Source organism: Corvus cornix, chromosome 8 (genome assembly GCF_000738735.6).
Source record: "Corvus cornix cornix isolate S_Up_H32 chromosome 8, ASM73873v5, whole genome shotgun sequence".
Classification (NCBI taxonomy): domain Eukaryota; kingdom Metazoa; phylum Chordata; class Aves; order Passeriformes; family Corvidae; genus Corvus; species Corvus cornix.
Window position 1 is genome coordinate 15901377 of NC_046338.1, and position 23880 is coordinate 15925256.

General features: G+C 40.4%; 1 protein-coding gene across 4 annotated transcripts in view; it reads left to right on the forward strand.

Annotated features, from left to right (window-relative positions):
- Positions 1-22255, forward strand: part of LRRC8D (leucine rich repeat containing 8 VRAC subunit D) — a 53390-nt gene extending 31135 nt beyond the window's left edge. For all 4 annotated transcript variants that reach the window (XM_039555952.1, XM_039555951.1, XM_010409083.4 and 1 more), the window contains one exon: positions 16592-22255. In XM_039555952.1, coding sequence (XP_039411886.1) covers positions 16594-19161 — 2568 coding nt within the window. In that variant the 5' untranslated portion in view covers positions 16592-16593 and the 3' untranslated portion in view covers positions 19162-22255. The remainder of the gene's footprint in view (positions 1-16591) is intronic.
- Positions 22256-23880: the final 1625 nt, after the last annotated feature.

The window sequence follows — 23880 nt, forward strand, 5'->3', positions numbered from 1 at the left end:
AGAGAGAGAAGTCTTAGAACAAGAATATGAGAAAAAGGGCGATGCAGTAAAAGTTTTAAAACTTGAGCAGCTAGGAAAGATGAAGCATTTTAGCATCGCTGTCCTTGTAGGTGGGAATGATTATTTTGTTGTCAGGCCATTGTGGCCCAAAGATGGGGACCAGTGAGCAGGCTTCCTTTGAAGTTCTTTGCAAGCATAAAAGGAACACATCAGCCCTACCTCCACAGGCCGCCTTTCTAGCTTAATATATCGCTAATCTGGCAAAGAAGCAAATAAGGACACTGGGGTGTAAACAGAAGAAAATACGATGTTGAAGTCATAGACGCTATGAATTGGCTCTTAAGAGCTGCATCAAGAAGCACAGTAAATTGTGATATTTTGTGGCTTTTGTATGACTGCCATATTTTTCCCTGCATGCAGTCATTCCAACACAAGTTAAATTCTTTGTTGTAGAAAAAGCTAAATATTTTTTAATGCTGAGTCTGAAACACAGATGATATACTGCAGCAAAAGACTCTCATGGGATTTTTTTACGAGATGGCTTTTATTTGTTAAATGAGTTTTCAGTAGTTCTTCAGTACATGCTATTGTATTGTTTGTGTGATGTCTTACAGTGTCACTGGTCTGATCTGGACTGTGATGACTGAATAAATTGCATCATTTGCTGACTGTGGAAAGATGGCTTGATCTGTAAGACACGTTTGTGTATATGTGCATTTTGTAATGTAATTGTAACCATAAATTAAAGATGTTCAGTTAATGCCAAATACGAGCTGTATTTATAACTCTTGCTGTTCTTGTCTGCCCACAGGAGTTCCAAGAGTCAGAGGGGATCATAGAGGAAACTGAAGCTGCTTTTATACTTTGAGGAGGGGAAAGTAATGAAATAAGTTATGTAGTTTAAGACATCTTGAAAATGGAGACTTTTAAGTGGTCTTTGGGCTTCTACCAGGGAACATGCTGCTGGCATTTAGGTTTTGTGCATTAGAGGAAATAAAACACTAAGAATCCCTTGGCTTTCATCTACAGAGAAATAGCTATACTTTGCGGCTGTGTTTTGGCCATGGTTGGGTTTTGGCATGGTTATGGTAATTTATAATTTTATGTCCTGTGGCTTTTCAGTGACTTAAAATTACTGAGAAGATATAGTTTACCCTGAAGTGGTTGGTGAGATGGTGTTACAGTTGGCAAGGAGATCTTCTCTAGGAGTTGGAGGGTCAGACCCTGTAGTCTCTTGTGGCTTTGACAGTGACAGATGTCACAGAGGAGGACTGGAGAAAACTATAGTAGCTGGCTGTGGTGATACGATGTGGTTGATTGTTCCTTGCTGATCCTTGCCTTGGATCATAGAGGTGTAGACCTTGTAATTAAAAAGCTTAAGTGCAAGTCTCACTGGGAAAAGTTGAATATTTTATGTTAATATGATTATGCTTTTGCTCATTGCTAAAAAACTTCAATTTTGAGTCTGTGTTACAGTGAGGGAGATTTATTGAGATCTCTGTTCAAATTGCAGCTATTCACAAACAGCAACTCAGAGGCAAGAAATCATTTTATGTAACTTAATTTCAAGCATACCATTGTCACATTATTTTTTTTGTTAACTGAGGGCAATGAAGATTCTGTAATAAATGAGTCATAATAGCATTATTGCTCTTATATAAATAATTTGAGGTCTTGCAGTCTAATCCTGTTGGCCTTTACCTCCATGACTGTTTTAATTTTTGATGGGGATTTTGTTTCTGTTTTAAACCACTTCATGATTACTCATTTCATACAGTCAATTGTTTCTTCCTCCTTTAGGGGCGGAAACAAAGCTTTATTTACAACTTGCTTCTTGTAATTTGACAAAGCAAGTATCAGTGAATATGGCCAGCTTCAGCAAGTAAGTCTATGCAGAACACTTAAGAAGCACTATACCCAGATTAACTATGTGGAAAACTTAGCTCCACTTCCAAAGGAAGAGTTTCAGAGACTGGAGAGAAATGGTTTTATTTGTGAATTGTAAACTGCATTGAAATACCAAAATTTCCTGCTGCCTTGTGTCTTTCAATGATGCATTTGTTAAATCACTTTTCATAGTAGAGTTGCATAGTAGAGAATAATTCCAACACACTGCCAATACTTGAAAACTTTTTTTAGGATGACTTTACTTTGTGATTACTGCTGAAGTCAAAGTGTTGTTAATGTAGAAAATAAAAGATTTATTCCAATTTCTAGCCCATGGTAGAAACTTAAAGTTTCTTCCTTTTCATAACTGGTCAGTCTTGAAACTCTGCCTTCCTCAAACTCTCTGTTGTATTATATAGTAGGAAATCTGATGCAATTCAACTGAATTTTTGGGCCATAAGCCTTTTGAAACAGGATGACGCACTGTATAATGCAGTAAGGCTTTGATATAGATTAGGGAATTGAACCTTTTATGCAATATAAATATCAAGTGCTAGCAGAGTCTTTGTCCAAAAATCACTTTTTTTTTTCTTGTTTATTTCAATTTGAAGAAACTGATCAGGACACAAGAGATGGAAACGCAAGGTGCCTGGAACATACAATTCAAGTATTGTGAATGGTAGTGAGTGGCATCTGACGCGTGGCATGATGAGGCAGAGACAGTGTGCCCCTGCTGAGCCAGGAGCAGGATTGTCGTCGTGGTCTGTCTCATACAGAATGTTTTAACCCAACGGGAGCTCTGGCTCTCAGAACAGAGCAAGCAGCATAATAAGCTATCAGCCATATTTCAGGACTAGGCTGCAACAACAGTGCCTGCTTATGTGTGGTGAGCAAGGATCCAGCTTTGGTATTGTGATCCAGGGCTTCTTCACAGTGAACATGGACATGGCTATGCCCATATGCAAGAATTTAGAGCTCACAGTCATAGCATCATCACCTGCCTTCTTAAAGTCACACTTTCGGGCCTTACCTGCTAGGTCAGTTGGTGCTGTGTGTGGATGTCCCAAGCTTTGTGAAGGGGGTAGAGAACAGTACTTCACTGTGGCTTCCCAGAGCAAATCTTTGTTCTTGGGAAATTGAAACCAGTGAATAATTTACTTAAATTCTCATTAATCCAAAGGTGCTTGGTTGTTTTATATGTAAGAGAAAGAGTTTTTCTTTTAGCCTTTGAGGAACTTGAAACTGAGATTAGAATTTATGTTTAGTCTAAAAGGGAACAAAAACTATCATAGAGTTCTGGGCCTTGATAAAATTTTTCATGTTTAAAAAAAAATGTACTTCAGGCATGATTTGGCAGGCAGAACTCCTGGTCAAAGACAGGCTGTTACAAAACTTTATCTTAAATTAAATGGGTGGTTTCGTTTGTGTTTTGGTCTGGCCATGACAAATCCTAAAGTCTTGACTGATGGGTATGTAGTCATATGTATATTATTGCTGTACACCCACACACACAGGCAGTCGTCCAAGTGTGCAATGAGATAACAGGAAAATGTAAATAAAGTGGATGGCTAGTTGTCCTAAAGTTCTTGAGTAGATCCTTGTGAAAATAATGCCAGACAGACTTAAAAATAGGTCTGTATCGAAGATGACTTGCATTCAGCTATGACGTGATACAGGTCACTGTGTGGGAAATTGTGGCCATTTTGTGTTTTATTTTGTGTTGAGTCAACAACTTGAAATGCAAACCAAGAGCTCAAATAATGCCTGCTGTCCCTGGTAGTTGCAGGATGCCTCCAGGCTACCCTGTTCTGAGAGGGGTGTTTGCAGGCTCATGGGGCCATGCTACCTGATCACTGTGAGTGCCTGGAGGTCTCTGCCTGCCTGGGCGGGGGAACACTGTAGTTGTTCAGTCTCTCACCACCACCACTGCTCCAGAACTGGTGTTTTCTGGTGGTGTTACGTTCCAGTTTGACTAAATTTAGAAATACATCCTCTGAGAGAAGGCAGGTCACAACCACCCCTCCCCCACAAGGTTCGGGTAAAAATAAATTTTCCTCGAAGGAAAGTGAAAGAGATAAAAACAATTTATTTAATAAACACACAGGAAAAGGAATAATGATGCTAAATAATAAAACCTCTCGCTCTGCTGAGAGGAACCTGGGAAAATTTCAGAGTCCTTCTGTAGATCTCTCTGTCCCCCTCCTTGGAGCTGGGACGGGGTGGTGGGCCCACCTCCAGGGCCAAGGCCTCAGTGGAAAGTCCTCCCAATGTATTCTGATGTTGAAGCCGTCCAGCAGAGAAAGGGAAAAAACGAAGTCCCAGGAAAACAAAAGTTCAACTCTCCAGAGGAAAAGGAACTGAGGGACAAAACCTACTGAAAGCTGGCTGGAAAGAAAAGCAAGCCGGGTGCTTCCCTTCCCTCTTGCTCTCCTGCTGCAGCTGAAAAAAAGTCTCTGTGTGACCTTGAACAAGCTGCAAACTGCTTTGAAAAAATTTTGCTCAGTTTTTCCTTCCCTCTCTCAGGCTCAGTTTAAAGGCATAGAAAGGCACAAAAATTAATTTCTGGGCATAGGGCAGCGATATGGGATACACATCATAAAGTCACCCCAAGACATGTTACAAGATAAAAACATCAGTTGCTCCATCCTGCTTTGAGTAGGTGATGCCTAGTGCATCACACATGCCTGTAGAAATACTGCTGGATGTGATGTTAAGAATTTGCCTTAGGACAAGTCCTTGTTCTGCTCAGGACACCAGGGCAGCAAGGGGGGCTGGATTGCACCTCTTTCTGAAAGCCTTGCATTATGCTAGATGGAAGTCACAGTGAGAGCCAGAATGCTGAAATCACTGATGTACTTGCGCAAGCTCAGACTTTACATTTCCCCTTTTTTTTTGAAATCTTGGCATGTTGGTGGAAGGACTGGAAGGTGATTTAGAAGGTAAGGACCCTTCTTCTGCCAGGTCAGTATGATGCAGTGCTGTGTCCTGAACTTGCCTTGCTGGTTATCCATGCTTGCACAGAATCTCCTGGGATCTCCTGGGGACCTGACTGGGGTCTGCTGAAGGATGTGAAAATTACTTACAATGGCAACAACAAAACCTGTTTTGTTTTCCTCCAGTCAGAGGGCACTCAGCTTTTATTTTTGGAGCAGCTATTGTGCTACCCTTAAGTGATGTGAAACTTGCTAAAACAAGTTCAAATGGCAAGTACCTAGGATAAGGGGAAGCTGCCTGCAGAATAAAAAAGCTGCTTCTGCACTGATTTTCTGATTTGGCCATCCAGGCAGGTGTTGGCTGTAAAAGACAGACAGTGACATGATACATGGATGCATGTCTGTGAAGGTGGCTGCCAAAAATTTTAGTGCAAGTGTGTGTGTAAGCCTGTAGTAATTATGAAAAAGTCATAAGTGCTGGAGCAGGAGTGGTATCTGTAGATGGGATTGAATAAAGTGTCTCCTTTCTGTATTTTTATTTTGCTCGAGTTGAAGTATAAACTCAGCTTCATTATCTGTTTTAAAACATATTTGATTGGAAAGGAAAGCTTCATTGTCCATTTCACTGGAAAGGCAGGTTGCAAGAGTTGTTACTTTTAGTACCTTATTTTTGAGATAGCATCATACTCAAACCAGTGGGAAGGAGTATGGCTAAGTATATAGGAATGCTGTAATTGTAAAGGGATTTATTTGGACATAATGTTAAGCCTTCTCAAAGATGGCAGTGCATTAAAACATTAAATTTGATTATACTTTAATCATGCTGTTATCCCACTTTTTTATCTTTTTCTGGAAGCCTGAGGGAGTTTGGTTTTTGGCTTTGAATGTTACAGCCACAAACATGCTTATCATTGCCTAACAAATAATCACTTTTAGATTGTGAGCCTTCAGGGGCAAGGGTTGTCTGCCCACTCCCTGCTGGAGGGCCCTCAGTGCAGAGGTTACAATTCCAGCTGGAGCATTTGAGTCAAATAATCATATAAATTTAGCAATAGTAAATATTTGAACTGGAGGTTGTATGGATCTGCTGGTGCTGGTGAATGGCATCAAGCAGCACAATGGAACCTTACTGAACCTTTTTGCAGAGCTGAAAGCTTGCTTGTTAGAGCAGGAGTGCTGCAATCTCTGGGAGGACAGCAAGTCTTAGAACATTCTTTCTGTTCTTAAGGCAGTGTTTTGAATGGGGTTTTGAGAAAATAAAGCATAAAAAGGAAGGAGGTGATCTGAACTCATGAGCAAAATTTCAAAAGAGCCCCCAAAATACATGTTGCAGCACAATTTCTTTTTATGCTTAAGTACTGTAGTACACACCCTGAACCAAACAATTATGGGACTAGATGGACTAAGCAAATAGCTTATCTCTTACAGAAAGCAGCTTAAGTTTAGAAGAGGAAAAAGAATTATAGTAAACTTAAATAAATCCGTTTGAGGATAAATGCTTCAGCTGCAGGCATTTTTCCGGGCATGAAACCACTGGAGGTTCAGCTATTAAAAGCTTGGCAGGAATGTGGTAACCATTAATAACCCATCCTTCATCTGCTGATCAGAGTTTTATGTGAGAAGTCATAGTTGTTACCCATCTGGCAGGATGTCTGAGGTGTAGAAGATCTCTCTGCTTGATAAAGAGCAGGTAGTGTTGGCAGCAGGCTATCAGTTTTGTAGTCTCTGCCCTGGGTTGGGGGAGACAGGATGCTGGGGGGTGTCAGGGGCTGCTTGGCTGTTATGTTGAGTAGTTTCTGTGACATGGCTTTACAGCTGGACCTTGGCTTGAGTGAGGAAGTATCCCCTTCTCCCTGGGGATAAAAGAAGCTGTGTGACATTTAAATAGGAACAAAGTTAGACTGTTGTCCCATAAGGAGTCGGAGAGACTGTGTATTTTAAAATTGAGGGTACAGCCTATTTACTGAGCTGTAAACTAGCATTTTAATTTTTTTATCAAAGCAGCAGAGTGGGTAAAAGGAAAGGTGGACTTCAAGCGTGTTTTTTCATATCCTGATTCTCAGCTGCACTTAATGCACCTTCCTACTGCTCTTGCCACAGAAAAGATCTTGGCAGAAATAGAGGAAATCTGATTGTGAGTAGGAGGCTTGTGTTTACATGTAGCTGCCTGTGTCACTGGGCACTTTTTTGTGGGTATGCACATGCTTAATTTGTGTTCGTTGTTTTAAGTTTTTAATTTAAGTGTGGCCTTTCCTAGATTGCTTTTAAGTAATGGGTATAATGAAAGTGTCACTGCAGATATTTGAAAATACAGTAGCTTATATGTGTGCAAATCTTTATGAAACTTCTGTTCAGCATGTAACCCAGTGAGAGTCACTGTGTTTGTAGGCTGAAGAGATGAACCTGCTCAGATAGGGAATAATGGAGCCTGTTCTTTAGTGGAAGTTTTGTCTGTTCTTGGCTGTAGATCTCCATGAGGTTGCTGTTAATGTTCCAGTGCAAGGTTGCTTACATGTCCATTAAAAATAAAAGGAAGGAGAAAGTATTCATTGAAAATAGTTTACTGTAGTTACTTGGTAAACCTGCTTCCATATGGATGGGAATGCAGTTTAGAAATTAAGTAAAACAAGACTTCAGTACCATGAGTTAAGGTGGAGAGGTCATTTTGCCCTGAAGAGGCGCTATTAAAATCTCCAGCAACACATTCCTTTCTCTTTGGTAGGCACTCCTTCTTATTTCGGTACATTTAGGGTGAGTAGTTAGAGCTACTAATATGTTCTGTAAATTATTTGTATCTTTACATTCTGTGGCTTAAAACCACCAAACTATAAGCTCCGATGTATGCCAGGTTAAATTTCTTACCACTTTGAAGTTGCCACAGTTCCAAGTGAATTCGGAAGGAGAGACAGACTCTGGCAGTGTGTGTGGCTGTGCATGAGAAAGGAGTATTTTTCAGAGGAATTGCATGAGTTGCTGAGTGCTATCTGTATCTGAGATCAAGCAATTTCATGTAACAAACTTTGTAGCCATGTGGACTTATCTATGTAAAAGCAAATTTAAACAACTTGGGTCTAAACCATTTTTAACTGTTCTATTTTTCAGATTTCTAAACTAAAAAAGAAATAAAAGTTTGTTTTATTGTTTTACTTTTTTTCGTCTTCCAATCCTTTTAATTTATTTTTAATTGTATTGCTGGGTTGTTTTTAGTGATAAAAAGCAGCCTCTAGGGACAAGAGCTACCAGATGTGCTTTTATTTTGTTGCAGCTTGCTTTTGCAACTTGATAAATTCCCAAAGTGCTCTGGTTAGTAGAAGTGACAGATGTTTACTGTGTGTTCCTCTACTTCTGATAGTGGTCATGAAAACACTGCAGAAACCTCACGGCCTAAAAGACAGGGGAACAACAGATTTAGAAATGGCAAAAGGATTAAATATTTATACTTGAGCGCAAGCAGCTGTTAGTTTAGTGTACACTGTACATCCATGCCAGCACAGGTTAAATCAACTTCAGTAGTTTTCAGTTGAGTCTGCACTTGAGTAAAAGTGCTTGGTGTTAAACTGGGAGCACTGCATGCACAAGTTAGGCTGTCTTTTCAAGATTACTGTCTGGCTGTTTTGGGAATTCTGTGAAATGAGATACAAAGTGTCTGCTCACTATTTTTGCTCTCTGGTTGGGTGAAATAGAAAATGCTGTTGGAAATTTGGTTGCTCAGCCTTGGTGGTGCGAGTTTGATCACTGGGGATGTGCTGCCTCAGATAAAAGAAGGATGAATTGGCATTGTGTAAATAAGAGTGGTTGTAGCAGCAGTGTAAGGGCGGGAGTGCATGTGCCGGGGTATATCCAAGGCGTGTTCTTTGCCTTTATGTGCCAGGTCCTTGCCACTCTGCTGGAGGATTTCTGTTCTGGCAGCTGTGCCCATGAAATGCCTGTGCATTCATGGACTGTTGCTTACAGCTATGAAAAGCATCTGAAGTTCAGTATTTACCCTACTGGTAAATGTCTCATTAACCATCTCTTTTGGTTTCTTGCATGTTGCCTTGCTAGGTGGTTTGTTTTGTAACTGTAAAATCACATGTGGTTAACTGACTTCAACTGGAACATATCTAATCCTGAGCTGTTTACCAGATATATAGACCAATGAAGAGGGATGCTCAAGGACCACTCTCTCCAGTCTTGTTTGCTTCTCCCATCTCTTCTCTCCTGCCCTTCATGGTCTCTGACCCTGCTAACCTGTGAGAAGTAAGGATGGAGCAGTGTTGCTGAACATCCAGCTTTTAGGGTCTCCCCGAGCTTTCTGAAGTATAGTGGGCACCTGCTCTGCACTCTGAAGCCTGGGGTTAAATGTCAATAAAAACTGAAGCTTGCACTTTTGGCCAAAGCAGCTCTTTTATAAGAGCATGCTCAGGAGTACTGCAGCAGGCAAAGTGGGAAGTTGTTCATTTTCTGTGCTCTGTAGACACAGAATTTGCATGCAGCAAATACAGAGTTAATTGTGTTAATAATTTGGGGGTTTTTTTGGGAGCTCTAATTGTGTTAATAATCTTTGGGTACTTTGGGGAGCTACTCAGAAATATAACAATGGGCTCCTGTTTTGAAAGTCATCTTTAAACAGACCTCTCCGGTCATTTACAGTAAGGCAAGAATGAGGTAAGATTTGACAGTTTATTGTTAGGGAAATAATGGCTGCTAATACTGCTTTCTAAATATCACATTGATTTCAAAACCATCTGTGTAGGAGTGGTGTATGGCACTAGACCTTCAAAGAACTGGTAAACAAGGAAGATTCAGTGTAAACACTTAAATAGCAGCATCCAAAAGTAGGTTAGAGTGTTACACAACCTGAAAAAGCCCAGCTTTGAAGGGCAGCATTTTTTAAGATTTTAAAAAAGAAAAAAGTGTTTTTTTATAGATTTCATTTTTGTAAATGGTACTAATTTGATATTGATTATGTAAAGAATCTTATTTTTGTCTCCAGCTTACTGAAGCCTAATATTTCTTTATGCAGTCTAAGAGAAATTAGATTTTGATAATTTTTTTGCAAGTTACTGTCAGTGAAGTTCATGTTGTTCATAAAGGTGATGCTTCCTTAGTTGGAGAATGTATTTGCAGACTATATCGGAGATTATATATATTATGTATATAAATATATAGAGATATATATATAGAAAGAGAGGGGGAGATTATATATCCCCTTTAAGGGAAAGCCCAAAATTATAGCTGTGCAGTTTGGACAGTGGGATGTGGGAACTGGGGAGATGGGTTAGATTTGGGGGGTGTTGTTTGGTTTTGGTTTTCAAATAATGAGTGTATGAGTCGTGCTAATTATTCCTCCTTGATCATTTAAGTGTGTTATCAAATAAGAGCATCATATGTTTCTATATATATTTATCTAATGTGAGTTAATGAAAAGCTATTGTGGATCTCTTGTTCCTTAGTTGAAATGTTTTTCTCTCTAGGAAATAACCTTTCAGCTTTATGTTCATTGCTTTTCCTTATCCAGTCATGATCCATTACAGAGTAGCAAACAAAAATAAACCAAACTAGATCTTGCAGATTGATTTAAAATGGGTAGATTTGATTGCTGTCAGATGTTTAGGGAAGAAACAGTAAGTGGGAATTCTTGTCATTCTAATTGGGTGGAAAGAAATAATGGAAATCTTTTTCTATGCAACTTTTTATGTTAAATCTTTTTCTGATTTTCTAGAGATAAAAGCACTGATCAGGAAGTATCTGATAACATAAGCCCCATCCTGGTGTTAATGTTCTGCAATGCCTTCCATCACTAAAGTAGCAGCAAAACATTTCCTATAGTAGAGAAACACTATAAAAATGCCCATGTTGTATTTTCCTGTGAAATATTTCCTGGACTTTTCAGGCAGTACAAGATAGTGCTCAAATCCATGTTTGGCTGAATTTTAGGGGTCAATTTGCAGGATGGTTGAGAGGAGGGGCTGTAGTTGCAGTTGTACCTACAGCTGGTTTTGTAGCTTGAGTGGGCTCAGGTAGAGTAAAGCACAATAATCCCTTGTGAAATAAAGCAGCAGAGAGCTAAGTCCTCTTAGCCAACATACTAGGAGCTGCAAACCAGGCTAGAGATAGTTGGAATATTCCCACTTACTTTAGCAGGGCAATTTCCCTCTTTTACTTGATCCCAAAGCCTAGTGGTGATTAAACCTTCAGTTTGTTTTAAGCTTCTCGTCTCAGAAACTGAATAACCAGTGCAGGTATGGGATGTGTCTGTATGCTCAGAATGCCTAAACTCGTCATGATTCAGAGACTTTCCTGTATGTCTTTGTGCATTATTTCACAAGGGTTCTGGGCCTCCTTATACTTGCTTCTGTGGAGAAGAAAAGGACGAAAAAGAAAAGGATAATGCCATCTTCTTGACCTTTGCAGATTTTCCATGGAACAATTGATACTGGCAGGGTCCTGGCTAACAGGAATCTCATAATGCATTCTTATCACATTAAGATCTAGTAGTCTGATTTAGTAAGATATTGCAGAAGTAGAAATGGTTGGTGGAAAGTGACAGCAAAATATACAGTGGAAATAAATTTAAACTTATGGTCACTTGATCAAAAACAAGCTAGCAAAGCCTTGGGAAAACTTTTCTTCTCCTTAATTTCCTGTGGGAAGGGAGAAAACAATATTGTTCATGGTTGCACTTTTTCTTTTCAGCTAGAAATGTTGAGGTTTTTTAGGGAATTCTTTACCAGATGCAGTGACAATGCAAATTGTGGAATTTTTTTGTTTCCTGAAACAAAGTGGACTTGTTTGGAGTCTTGGGAACCTGGGAGTAAAGGAGTATATCATGTGCTACAATTCTCGGTATATTTGTTTGTTCTGACTTTGAATTTGCTTTAACTTTAAATATGCTTTTAAGATAGGAGGGCCAGTAAGCTACAGGACAGACAGCTTTTATCTGTAAGTACAGGAAGAAGTAGGATGTAAATAAACATTAGTGACATACCAGTCTGCTGCTTCCTTTTCCGCTAACTTCTGTATTTCAGCTAGAACAGTTTCTTAGGAAATATCCCAAATATGTCCATTTTGTATTTCAGCATTTATAGTCTGAAATGGGTCAGAAATTCACCAGGCGAATCACATTCCGACCTCTTTCTATTACACCTTTTCTTTAAGACTAATGAAATTATTGTAATTGTTAAAAAGAATGATTTATTAAATTAGTTGCTACCCTTGCTGATTTAATGTGGGCCTATAGCAATTGTATTGTCATTGTTAATTTTTTTCTCTTTATATTCCATTTTCACTGTAACTTGTATAACTGCAAAATAAACAAAGTAAGTTTAATTCTAGAGCTCCAAATCATGCTACTGCAGTACTTTCAGAACTTCAAGGTTTTCCACCTAAAATCTTAGAAGGTAGCAAGAAACAGCTGTGCTTAGAACAGTTGCATTTATTTAGGCTAAAGATTTTGGTTTTGTTTCAGGAGAAAGAATACACCCAGTAGATAGCTGGAAGTGATAGGTAGAAGTGAAAGAAGTTAATGTTATCCTGGAATGTCATCCATGTTACAGAGCTGGAGACAGGGTTTGAGAGGAAAAAAGGTTATTTGTTAAAATAGAAGTCTTAATGTAACTGTGCAGCCCTAAGGATCATACTGCAATAGGCCTGGATTAAAATATATTATTAAAACTAAACAGAAATGTGCTATTTGAAAAAGGAGTCTGTCCTAAAATTCCTTACTGGGAATTAAAAAACATTTCTCTTCAAGAACCTCACTTTCCTAGTGTGGGTCTCTTTGGATTTTGGGTGTGTTCAAAACCCCATGTTCTGCTGAGCCTCAAGGTCCGTTTGGTGCCTTGTAAACCCTGAAAAGAGCTGAAAGAAGTGTGTGTTTTCACCATGAGAAATCAGGTATTTTAACATTTCAGCTGCACAGGACTTTGTTCTTCAGTTTCAGCTATCTGCTCACAGATGTTTTCTGCATTGGGGTTGTGAGTAGAGCATGCCCTGACTGGTCTTGAGGGGAGACCACCTATGGCAGGCTGGTGCAGGCTCTGCCTGCCAGACACAGACTGGCATTTGGGTCTTTTTTTTTTTTTTTTCTTTCTTTCTTTCTTTTTTTCCTTACTTCTGTGTTATCGCTGTAGCTTATAATGAAACCCAAAGCCCAATCTGGCACTCTTAAAAGGAGTTGAAAATTAGTGATGAAAATACTATCCACCTACTCCAAGGAATATTTCAAACAGTAGGTTTTAAAAGCTTTGAATAGTTTAAATTCAACTGCGGAATAAAGATATCCAAACCCATTACAGTACTGTACAGCCCTGTTGTTCTGAGTGCCTCTTAATAGTTTGATTTCTAAGTGTGTGCAGAAATATAATAAAAGCTAACTTCTGTGGTTATTAGTTTAGTAAAATCAAACACCAATACATGTTGTGATGGATTTAAGAGAGAAAAGATCAAATTTATTTGCAGGGTGTCAGAATGTGTCTTATACTGTGTGTAGGTTCATAGTTTTTCATTTTGGTTTTTAAGACTCAGAACGTTAAAAATTTTGGACATGTAAGGAGGCAAACCTGTTTTCAGCTCTCGGAATTGATTTTTGCTAGCTGGAAAAAGGTCTGACTGTCTTTTATGAGACAGTGTTAGTAATGCCACAGAGGAGTGTTTTGTGTTTTGTAACTGCTAATCTCTGCCAGAACAACAGCTCTTCTCTGAGTACCAGTAACGTGAAAGAAAAGATGTGTTCAGAACACTGAATGTGCTACTTCTTGGTGTAAAGCTCCTGTTACACCATGCTGCCTACAGCTCCACAAAGAGGATTACTCAGGCTCTGTTGTGTCTCCTAACCTTTTTGGAAATGATGTTGTGTGTGCAAGACGGAGGTCTGGTAGAGGCGATCTTTAGCTTTTGCTGTTTTTTCTAAGTCTTTAGCTGGAGCCACTTTGTGCTCTGTCATTTCTTTTCCATTATTTCAGTTGTTTAGAGCAGTTACGTCTGCAGTACTTGGGTTTCAGTGCTTAATCCACATGTTCTCATGGCAGAAGCAAAAAAAATCACCTTCTTTCTGTGAAAGGCATTCTGGAGGCCATGCCCCAAACTGCAGTGAAGTAACTTCCCACGTAATTAGCTAGTGCAAAGTTGAGGAAAAGGCTAGCCCCAGAGGAACAAGCAGTAGCAGCTACCTGTGTTTGTTCCAGCAGTGATCTCGTTCCTCCTTCCCACCCCACTTGCCCTGCTCTCCCTGCACCGTGCATGGCTGCACGAGCTGGGGCACGGCTGCCGGGTGCCCGCAGGACTTGGCCTTGCTCCACCTTTGGCTTTGTGCTCTCCTGCTGAACTCACCTGGTGGGCAAGAAGTTCTTGTGGCAGCCAAGGTAGGTGAGACCACAGTGAAAACAGTGTGGAGATCGAGAGTATCCCTTCCAAAGAGTTTCCTGGGAAGAAGAAAATCCATTCAGGGGGAAAAATCACCTCTACTGCTGCTCTGTGGTTTTCCTGTTCTGGGCAGGTGACACAGTTGAGCCTGAGGAGTTAGGAGGGTCATTTTATATCAATCTGTTCACTTTAGCACAAATGGCTAATGCTGTTCATTTGCACACTGTTGTTATTTAAATGTCCAAGGTAGCAATTCTAGGGCAAGCAGTCACGCTGTGACTCGGTGTAGGTAAAGCACTGGGAGACATTAAAGGTAGGAGTTTGTAGCTAACTTCCACGTAAGGCACTTCGAGGCTTTGATAGCTGGGGTGTGTTACTGCTTGGTGTCCTTCAGCACTTTCTACAGCAGCTGTAGCCCTTGGGAGGTGGGTGGGGACAGGCTCAGGAACCCTGCTGCTGGAAGGAGGTCCTTGTGCTGCTGGGAGGACTGAGACATCAAAAACTTCTGATGAGGGAGGAGTATTTGACATTCATTTTCCCACTGGAAAATAAAACGAGAACTGGAAGCTCCTTCTGCTGGTTCCCTGAGAAACTGAGCTGTAACTTCTAAGTTTTGGCAACTGTGCCAAGAGCACTGAGATGAGTGCTGCAGTGAGATAAAGTCCTCTCCTCTCTGGCTGCCTCTGCCACATCTCGGGCTTGGTATGCAAGACTGGTAAAAGCTTCTGGGAGGAGTGAGTGGGAGGCCAGGGACTGGATATCTCCCTGTGTTGGAGGAGAGACTTTGATCATGAGCTCTGTGGTAGTAAAGACAAGTGCTGGCCTTTCCCACAGATGTGGGAGCTGCTTGCACTGGTGTGGGGAAGGAGGGGTGCTAGTGCATGACTTTGACCATATAGGCAATTGCTGGTATTTGAGTTCTGTGTGTAGAAAATGCCTTTTATCTAGAACTAATTGAATCATCACATTGTATTTATGTTGCCTGTGACACTGTGCTTTAGGGTGTGTAAGGTACAGGTCTGTCCGATCTGTTATGCTACAAGTTAAAAATAATAAATCGAATGCATCTTGTTACTGCTTGCTTTGATCTCCTTGTGCTCTGCTAAGCTGTTTATCTCCCAAGCAAAGGGAGACAGACTCTGTGGGATAAAGTGCCTACTATCTCCTTCCCTGCTGCATGTGTGCACACGAGCTAGATATTTTTCTTTAAAAATGGCAAATTTGGGTCACACATTCAGCAGTTAATATGATGATTTTACCACATCCTGCTTGCGCAGGAAGCTTATTTTTTTTAGAGCTGGTAAGTTGAGTCCTCCATATTTTGTAAAAACAAAAAGCAAAGTGAGTTATTTAAAGCTGTAGAGAGGTTTTGGATTCTCATGTAGTCAGTTTGCTGCTTTGTCTCACCATGCATATGTTTAAGATAAAATGAAAGCTGTGCAGTCAGCTCCTGTGCTACATGCACTAACCAGCTTCCTGTGATCACTAGGCTGTGATGATAATCTGAAAAAATGTTTTCCCCATTATATTAAGAAAGAGTTGTGGGATTTGTTCTTGGTTAGCTGGCTTGAATCAGTTGGGGAAAAATATGTATACAGTACCAATATTTGGTCCAGTCATAGAATAAACATTTTGGGTTGGAAGGGACCTAAAAATACCATCTAGTTCCAACACTCCTGCCATGGGCAGGGATACCACTCACTAGATAGGTTACTTAAGGCCCCATCCAACTGTTTTTTACTTTCAAACAGCTAAGTATGTTAAAAAATACGTTCCAAATGTTGACATAGTAACTGCAAGGCTTTCATTTGTGCAGTGGTACTTAAAAGGGAAGGGAGCCCATCAATCTGATAAGACACGTGGATGATACTGTGTTGTGCTAGATGGAAAGAAATGAGAGGCCTTGCTGACAACATAACAAGACCTAAAATGTGCTGTCCAAGTCATGAGCAGAGTGCAAAGCATTTAGAAAAATGCTATTTTTTTAAAATGCAAGGTACCACAAAATACTGTTAGTACTGGATTTTATATGCTGAGACTCAAGCAATCATTTTTACAGAACTGGATTTTGTGCTGTGTAGTCTATTGTTGTTCTTCTTTTTATTAATACATATCAGCTACAGCATTTTACCTTTCAGGTATTTCACTTGCACAGAGCAGGCTTTGGTGCTGTGAAGTGGCAAAGATAGATAAACATGATCTAGCTTGAAGTGAGAAGCCTTCTGTTTTGCTAAAGTAATGTATTGTTTTGGTCATATCCTTTGAGAAAACTGTTGAGCAGAACGATGGACAATGTGTGACAGGCAACGAAAAATAAGGAAAAGTGAAACCTTCCGAGGATCTGTATGTCATGCTGGGATTGTTTTTAAATGGTAAAATTAATGTCCCCAGTCAACAATACTGATTTTGTCTTTGTTCTCTTGTAGGAATGTTCACCCTTGCAGAAGTTGCATCACTCAATGACATCCAGCCAACTTACCGTATCTTGAAACCATGGTGGGATGTATTTATGGATTATCTTGCTGTTGTTATGTTAATGGTTGCCATTTTTGCTGGAACCATGCAGCTGACAAAAGACCAGGTGGTCTGCTTGCCAGTTCTGCACTCTACTGTAAATTCAAAAGTGCAGCCTGATACATCAGGGAAGGCCGACTTTACCACTGTTGAAACAACCACTGGTCAAGAAGAATCATCAGCGAGAACTGTTTCCTTGGGAAGTGCCCCTACTGTAACACCTGACATTCTTCTGAGCAGAGCTACCTCTTCTCAGTATCAACCCACTGAATCAGGCCAGGAGCTGAAGAAGGAGCAGAAAGATTCCTCGGGCCGTAAAACAAATTTGGATTTTCAGCAGTACGTATTTATTAACCAGATGTGCTATCATTTGGCTCTTCCTTGGTACTCCAAGTATTTTCCCTATCTTGTTCTCATCCATACTATCATTTTAATAGTCAGTAGTAATTTTTGGTTCAAGTATCCCAAGACTTGCTCAAAAATTGAGCATTTCGTGTCTATATTGGGGAAGTGCTTTGAGTCTCCTTGGACTACAAAAGCATTGTCTGAAACGGCATGTGAGGACTCTGAGGAGAACAAACAGAGGTTAACTGGTGCCCAGTCCCTGCCCAAGTATGTTTCCACTAGCAGTGATGAAGGAAGCCCAAGTGCTAGCACTCCCATGATAACCAAATCTGGCTTCAAATTTTCAGCTGACAAGCCAATGATTGAGATTCCCAGTGTCACGATTTTAGATAAGAAAGATGGAGAACAAGCCAAAGCACTGTTTGAGAAAGTCCGTAAGTTCCGGGCTCACGTGGAAGACAGTGATCTGATTTATAAGCTCTATGTTGGCCAGACTGTCATCAAGACTGTCAAGTTCATATTTATTCTCTGCTATACTGCAAACTTTGTCAACACCATCAGTTTTGAACACATCTGCAGCCCAAAAGTGGAACACCTGATTGGCTACACACGGTTTGAATGTACACACAATATGGCTTATATGTTGAAGAAGCTGCTTATCAGCTACATTTCCCTCATTTGTGTCTATGGTTTTATCTGTCTCTACACGCTGTTCTGGCTGTTCCGAATACCTTTAAAAGAATACTCTTTTGAAAAGGTCCGAGAAGAGAGTAGCTTCAGCGATATCCCCGATGTCAAAAATGATTTTGCGTTTCTCTTGCACATGGTAGATCAGTATGACCAGCTGTATTCTAAGCGATTTGGTGTCTTTTTGTCAGAGGTAAGCGAGAACAAACTGCGCGGAATTAGTTTAAACCATGAGTGGACTTACGAGAAGCTTCGGCAGCACGTCTCCCGCAATGCCCAGGACAAGCAAGAGTTGCATCTCTTCATGCTGTCAGGGGTTCCTGATGCAGTGTTTGATTTGACAGATCTGGATGTGTTGAAACTGGAGCTCATTCCTGAAGCGAAAATTACAGCCAAAATTTCCCAGATGACGAATCTTCAGGAGCTTCATCTGTACCACTGCCCTGCGAAGGTCGAGCAGACTGCCTTTAGCTTCCTCCGAGACCACTTGAGATGCCTTCATGTGAAATTCACAGATGTTGCAGAAATTCCTGCGTGGGTGTATTTGCTCAAAACCCTCCGTGAATTGTATTTGATAGGCAACTTGAACTCTGAAAATAATAAAATGATAGGGCTTGAATCTCTTAGAGAGTTGAGACACCTTAAAATTCTCCACGTGAAGAGCAATTTGACCAAAATTCCCCCCAATATCACAGATGTAGCACCACATCTAACAAAACTAGTCATTCATAATGATGGCACTAAGCTTGTGGTACTCAATAGCCTTAAGAAAATGACTAATGTTGCGGAGTTGGAACTGCAGAACTGTGAACTGGAGAGAATTCCCCATGCCATCTTCAGTCTCTCTAACTTACAGGAACTGGATTTAAAGTCAAATAGTATACGCACAATTGAAGAAATCATCAGTTTCCAGCATTTAAAAAGACTGACTTGTTTAAAGCTGTGGCACAATAAAATAGTCAGCATTCCTTCATCCATTACCCACATAAAAAATTTGGAGTCTCTTTATCTCTCCAATAACAAACTTGAAACCTTACCTGCCGCAGTGTTCAGTTTACAGAAACTTAGGTGTTTAGATGTAAGCTACAACTCAATTGCGGTGATTCCAGTGGAAATTGGTTTGCTTCAAAATCTTCAGCATTTTCACATCACAGGAAACAAAGTCGACGTTTTGCCAAAACAGTTGTTTAAATGTGTTAAATTGAGGACTTTGAGTCTGGGACAAAACTGCATTACCTCAATCCCAGATAAAGTAAGTCAGCTGTTGCAGCTGACTTACCTGGAACTGAAGGGAAACTGCTTGGACCGTCTGCCAGCTATGCTGGGGCAGTGTCAGCTTCTCAGGAAAAGCGGGCTCATAGTGGAAGATCACCTCTTTGACACTTTACCCTCAGAAGTTAAAGAGGTGTTGAATCAAGACACAAGCATTCCCTTTGCTAATGGGATTTAGACTGAAATGCTCTGGTAGCTGGCTTCCAAACAGCAAATGCTAGATAAAAATACGGCAATTGTGAGATCATGGTTTTAAAAAGCAGAATTCCTTGGAAGGCAGAATTACTAGCAGCATTAGAAGAAGTGCAACTGAGTGTTCAATGTTTGCAGTGTTTTAAAAGTTCATTTCCAAAATTTTTGAGAGGATAAAAACCTTAATAATCTCAATTCTTTTTTCCTTAAATTGTTTGTAACTTGGATGCTGCCGCTTTTGAATGTTTACAAATTTGCTTGTCTGCTTAAAGTAAATGATTAAATTGATGACCTTTTCTTACTATGCAAGTTATTCCTTAAGGTCTGGTTTTACTTTAGTGCATTATGGGGAGGCAAACCAAGGCTAAATGTTGTATGTGATATGGGCCTAACAGCACATGAAACACATGTTGAATTGTGTTGTTAGTGTTTAGCTATCCTTGGCAAATGAAACCAGTTTGGGTGTGATTTGAACTGCACCAGAACCACCATTTTCCTGCATTAAGGTATGTGGTTTCATAGAATCATGGAATTGTTTAGGGTGGCAAAGACCTGTAAGATCATCAAGTCCAATCATTAACCTAACACTGCCAGGTCCACCATGTCCCTAATCACCATGTCTGCGCTTTTTTTGAATGCCTCTGGCAATGGTGGTTCCACCACTTCCCTGGGCAGCCTATTCCAATATTTGACCACCCTTTCAGTGAAAAAATTTTTCCTAATAATCTAAACCTTTCCTAGCACAGCTTGTGTCTTCTTGTGCTATTGCTTGTTACCTGGGAGAAAAGACTGACCCCCACCTCACTGCACCATCCTTTCAAGTAGTTGTAGGGAGCAATAAGGGTCCTTCCTGAGCCTCATTTTCTCCAGGCTTAACACCCCCAGCTCTCTCAGCCAGTCCTCACATGACTTACGTTCCAGACCCTTCACCAGCTCCACTGACCTTCTCTGGACCCTCTCCAGTACTTCAAGTACACTCTCCAGGCCAGGTTGTGTTTGCCTTCATTCTTCTCCTCAAGGCCTCATGTTTCTGGGTGAGATTCCTTCTGTGGTCCAGTGTGCTAGTCCTTCACACTGGCAAAGGCCCGTCACCTTCCTGCAGCTGGTCTCCCCCTCAGCCTCCATAATGCTCCTCTGCTCCATGCAGCAGTGGTAGCACTGGGAGAATGCTGCCATGTGGCTTTCAAGTTGGAGATAGTTTTGATGTTTGGACTCTTTAGGAACATGACTTTGAAAGCCATTAAACACCAAGTGACTTTACTGCTCATGTTTTGCTCTTCTGAGTTTTTATCTGGAATACTCAAGGCATTTTTTGAGTTGGTGATTGTTTTGTTTCACAGCCCTTGCTTAGGCTGTGGGGCATCATCTCCATTTACTAGACTAATAACAGACATACAATCTGCTTTTTCACTCAACTGTGATTAAGCTTTATCATCTGTTGTGGTGTCTTCCGCACCTGGACTTTACCGTACCCCAGCCCAACTAATCTGATGTCTCTGAACACTTACTCACTGTTAGAAAACCCTGTGTCAGTTAAGTCATACAGTAAAGAAAAAAGCAGACAGCAGTGAGCTTGGGATTTTTTTGTTGTTGTTGGTCTTCTTGGTGGTGTTTTTTTTAACTGAATTTGCATTGCCAGAACCATTAGAGAAATATAATCCATTAAATCTGCAAAATCATCAGTTGTAAATCTCAGTCATTTACATTCCATGTGTGCAGAAAAGAAGTACTATGCTGGGAGATGATTGCATGATTACTCATGGTTTAAACACAATTCCCTATTGTAGTGTGGTCAGGACTGAACTAGTCTGTAGTTCAAGGGACTGTTCTTCTCACACAGAAATCCTCATGCACAGTGATTTCTACTGTAACTTCACCAGAGCTGCCCTGACTTACACCACTATTAACAAGCAGATAGTTTAGGCCTAGAGGCACTGAGCAGGCAGGAACTTTTCAAATACTGCTCTTAGAAGTCTTGCACATTTTATTGTTAATAATTTACTGTTAGTCATGCTGGGAGGACTGTTCTTAGCTGTAGGCAGCGGTCTCTGAGTACATACCTGCACCATATATTTATGTATATCAGAAGACCAGTTTATGAGTAGTGGTTTTCCTACTTCTCATGGGGATACAGTCTGTTTTCCACTTGCCAGCTGGTAGTAAGCTTGGGCTGTTGACAGTTTCGCAATACGAAGTCACAGGTTAGGCAGAGTACTTGGAGTTACTGATCTGTCCTCCACTAGGAAACTTAGTGCTAATCCTGAGATTCTTTTTTTTAAGTAGAAGTTAAGGCTGCAGCAGATTTTTTTTTTTTTAACTCTCATTTGTTTATTTTTTGCACATAGATCACTTTAAAATTGCTGGACTATTGACTCTTTAGAAAAAACTGTGGAATATACTTTTGGTGTATGCTTTGTATTTGCTGTTGAGTGTCATTTCAGTTTCCAAGAAATTTTGTGTAGGAGGGAGGAAGAGTTGGAGGATCAGAAAATGATTAAAATATTTAGAAAAACAGTTCTATTTTTCATCTTTTTCCCCCCTTTTTAATAGCAGAGTCGCACAGAATGTGGCTGTGTATTGATCTAGTTTTTAAAAGGTGCTTTTGGTGTTTCTGATTCTCCTGCTGGCCCTACTGATGTTCAAAAAATAAATCCATGTCTATTTCACCCAACTATGGTATACTCAAAAAATAAACCCATGTCCACTTAATGAGTATGGTACACATAACTTAGACCACTTTTTTGACTAGTTAGTAGCCAACTGTACTTCTTCTGACAATTTTCTCCAAAATAAATGTATGTTAAAGTTAATTTCTGGCTTCTAATGCTTGCTTAGCATAAACTCCATTCTTGTTTTTAGGAGATCTTTCTCAGTGTGGGGAGGAACTGCCCAGCATCCCCATGTCACCTCCCCCAAGTCCTTCCTCCTCTTTGTGACTGTTTATAATGTTCCTATTTCCTGCGTGTCAACTGACACAGTTTTGCTTTAAAGTCTTGGAAGTTCATCTCTTTTCCATGTAAGGCATGTGAAATATATTTTGCATTTCTATTTGATTTAATAAATAAGATGTTTATATCTTCCTCTAATCTATTTTTTTAATGGGTGAAAAGTGTGTTTGCATAGTAAAAACTCTGATTTCAAGTACCTTATGCTGAACTTGTTCTGTGGTGCCTGTACTCTTAAGAAGGAAGAGGTATGAGTTACTGCTCCCAGTAAATTCTGTAGGTATGGTTTCTATCTAGAACACTAGAATACAGTACTTCAGAATAATTTTTCTTTTTTTTTTTCATGTACACAATCTAAATGACCTACCACTGTTTTTATTTGGCTAATCAAATTCTGCAGAACACTTGTATGGCCCTGGAAGAAAAACCTGTGTTTGTTAAAATGAGAGGAAGTAGGAAATTGCCCATTCTGTTTGCTGCTGCCACTGTAACTCATTTTGGTAAAGATCCTTTAGTTTTCCAATAAATTGACCTTTTGGAAACTGCTTCCCATGACACATACAGAACTATGGCATTCCTGGGCAGGTATCAAGCCTCTTAGTGTAAGGGAGGGTGCTGGCACTTGTGAAAGGCTCTCTGCTGCTATGTAAATGGCTTTGCAGTCCTGAGCTGCCCTCTCCGGTAGCAAAGCAGGATGCCCAGGCACTGTACACCATGTCTGAGTATGGGGGTTCTGCTTTGTGGACTGCATTTTTAATAAAAATCTTACAGAAATAGCTGTTCTGTAGATCATGTTTCCATGGCTGTGCAGAGAAATTTGTGGTGTATGGTTACATGAAGGCAGTAGGTTAGATTTTGATGCCTTTACTTAAAGTCACATTAAACAAAGCAGGTGCTTCTACAGCTGTAGTGTTGACTGTCGTTCTCATTTCTTGCAGAAGATCTTGGCTTTCAGACTTCTCAGTTCTCAAGACAGGGAGTTCAGCATGAAACCTGACAGTCCCAAGTGTAACTTCTGCAGCTTGTTGAGAACAAGAAAAATGGGGCTTCTGTTGAGTCTTTGGGTTGTGATCCTAAACATCAGAACAAAAGTCTTGGATTTGCTGAGGGATCTCAGTACTGGTAGCAGAGCCATAGGGCACAGTGACAGTGGGCTGAGGGGAGTTTATCTGGGCAGTGTCACCCAGTGTGATGGGATCGCTGTCTATGCAACAACCGGCCTCACAGCCACTGTGGAGCATGGTACTGCTTTTCAGTCCAAAGCAAGGAAGGAGGCTAAACCTGTGACTTGAGACCTACTTTAAGGTTTGGTACAGCCTTCTCGTCACCTGGGGTAAAGGATATTGAAAACAGTTATATTTCCTATCTATAAGCTGTGGATTCTTTAAGGGAGGTAGAATGCCTGAATGATTGTGAAAAACGCAAATCATGCAGAAATTATATCACATAGAAAGATTAAAGAGGCGGAGGCAGTCTCATCATTAGCTGCATGGCAGAGCCCTGTCAATGCGTTTCTAATGTGTGATCCCAGCACAATTTGATTTAGACAGCAAATCATCATCAGTCTGGGCAGGACTAGAAGATACCTCAACCCGTCTTTAAGCCTGTCACCCTGCCTCATGCAGAAATAAGGTTCCCTAAACTCATTCCTGCCAGATGTTTGTTAATATTAGAATGGGTTAGACAGTGATGGAAGTTCAGCCTCTCTAAGCAAGCTGTTTACTTAGTCATCTCCACACTGAAGAAACACAGCAAGACAA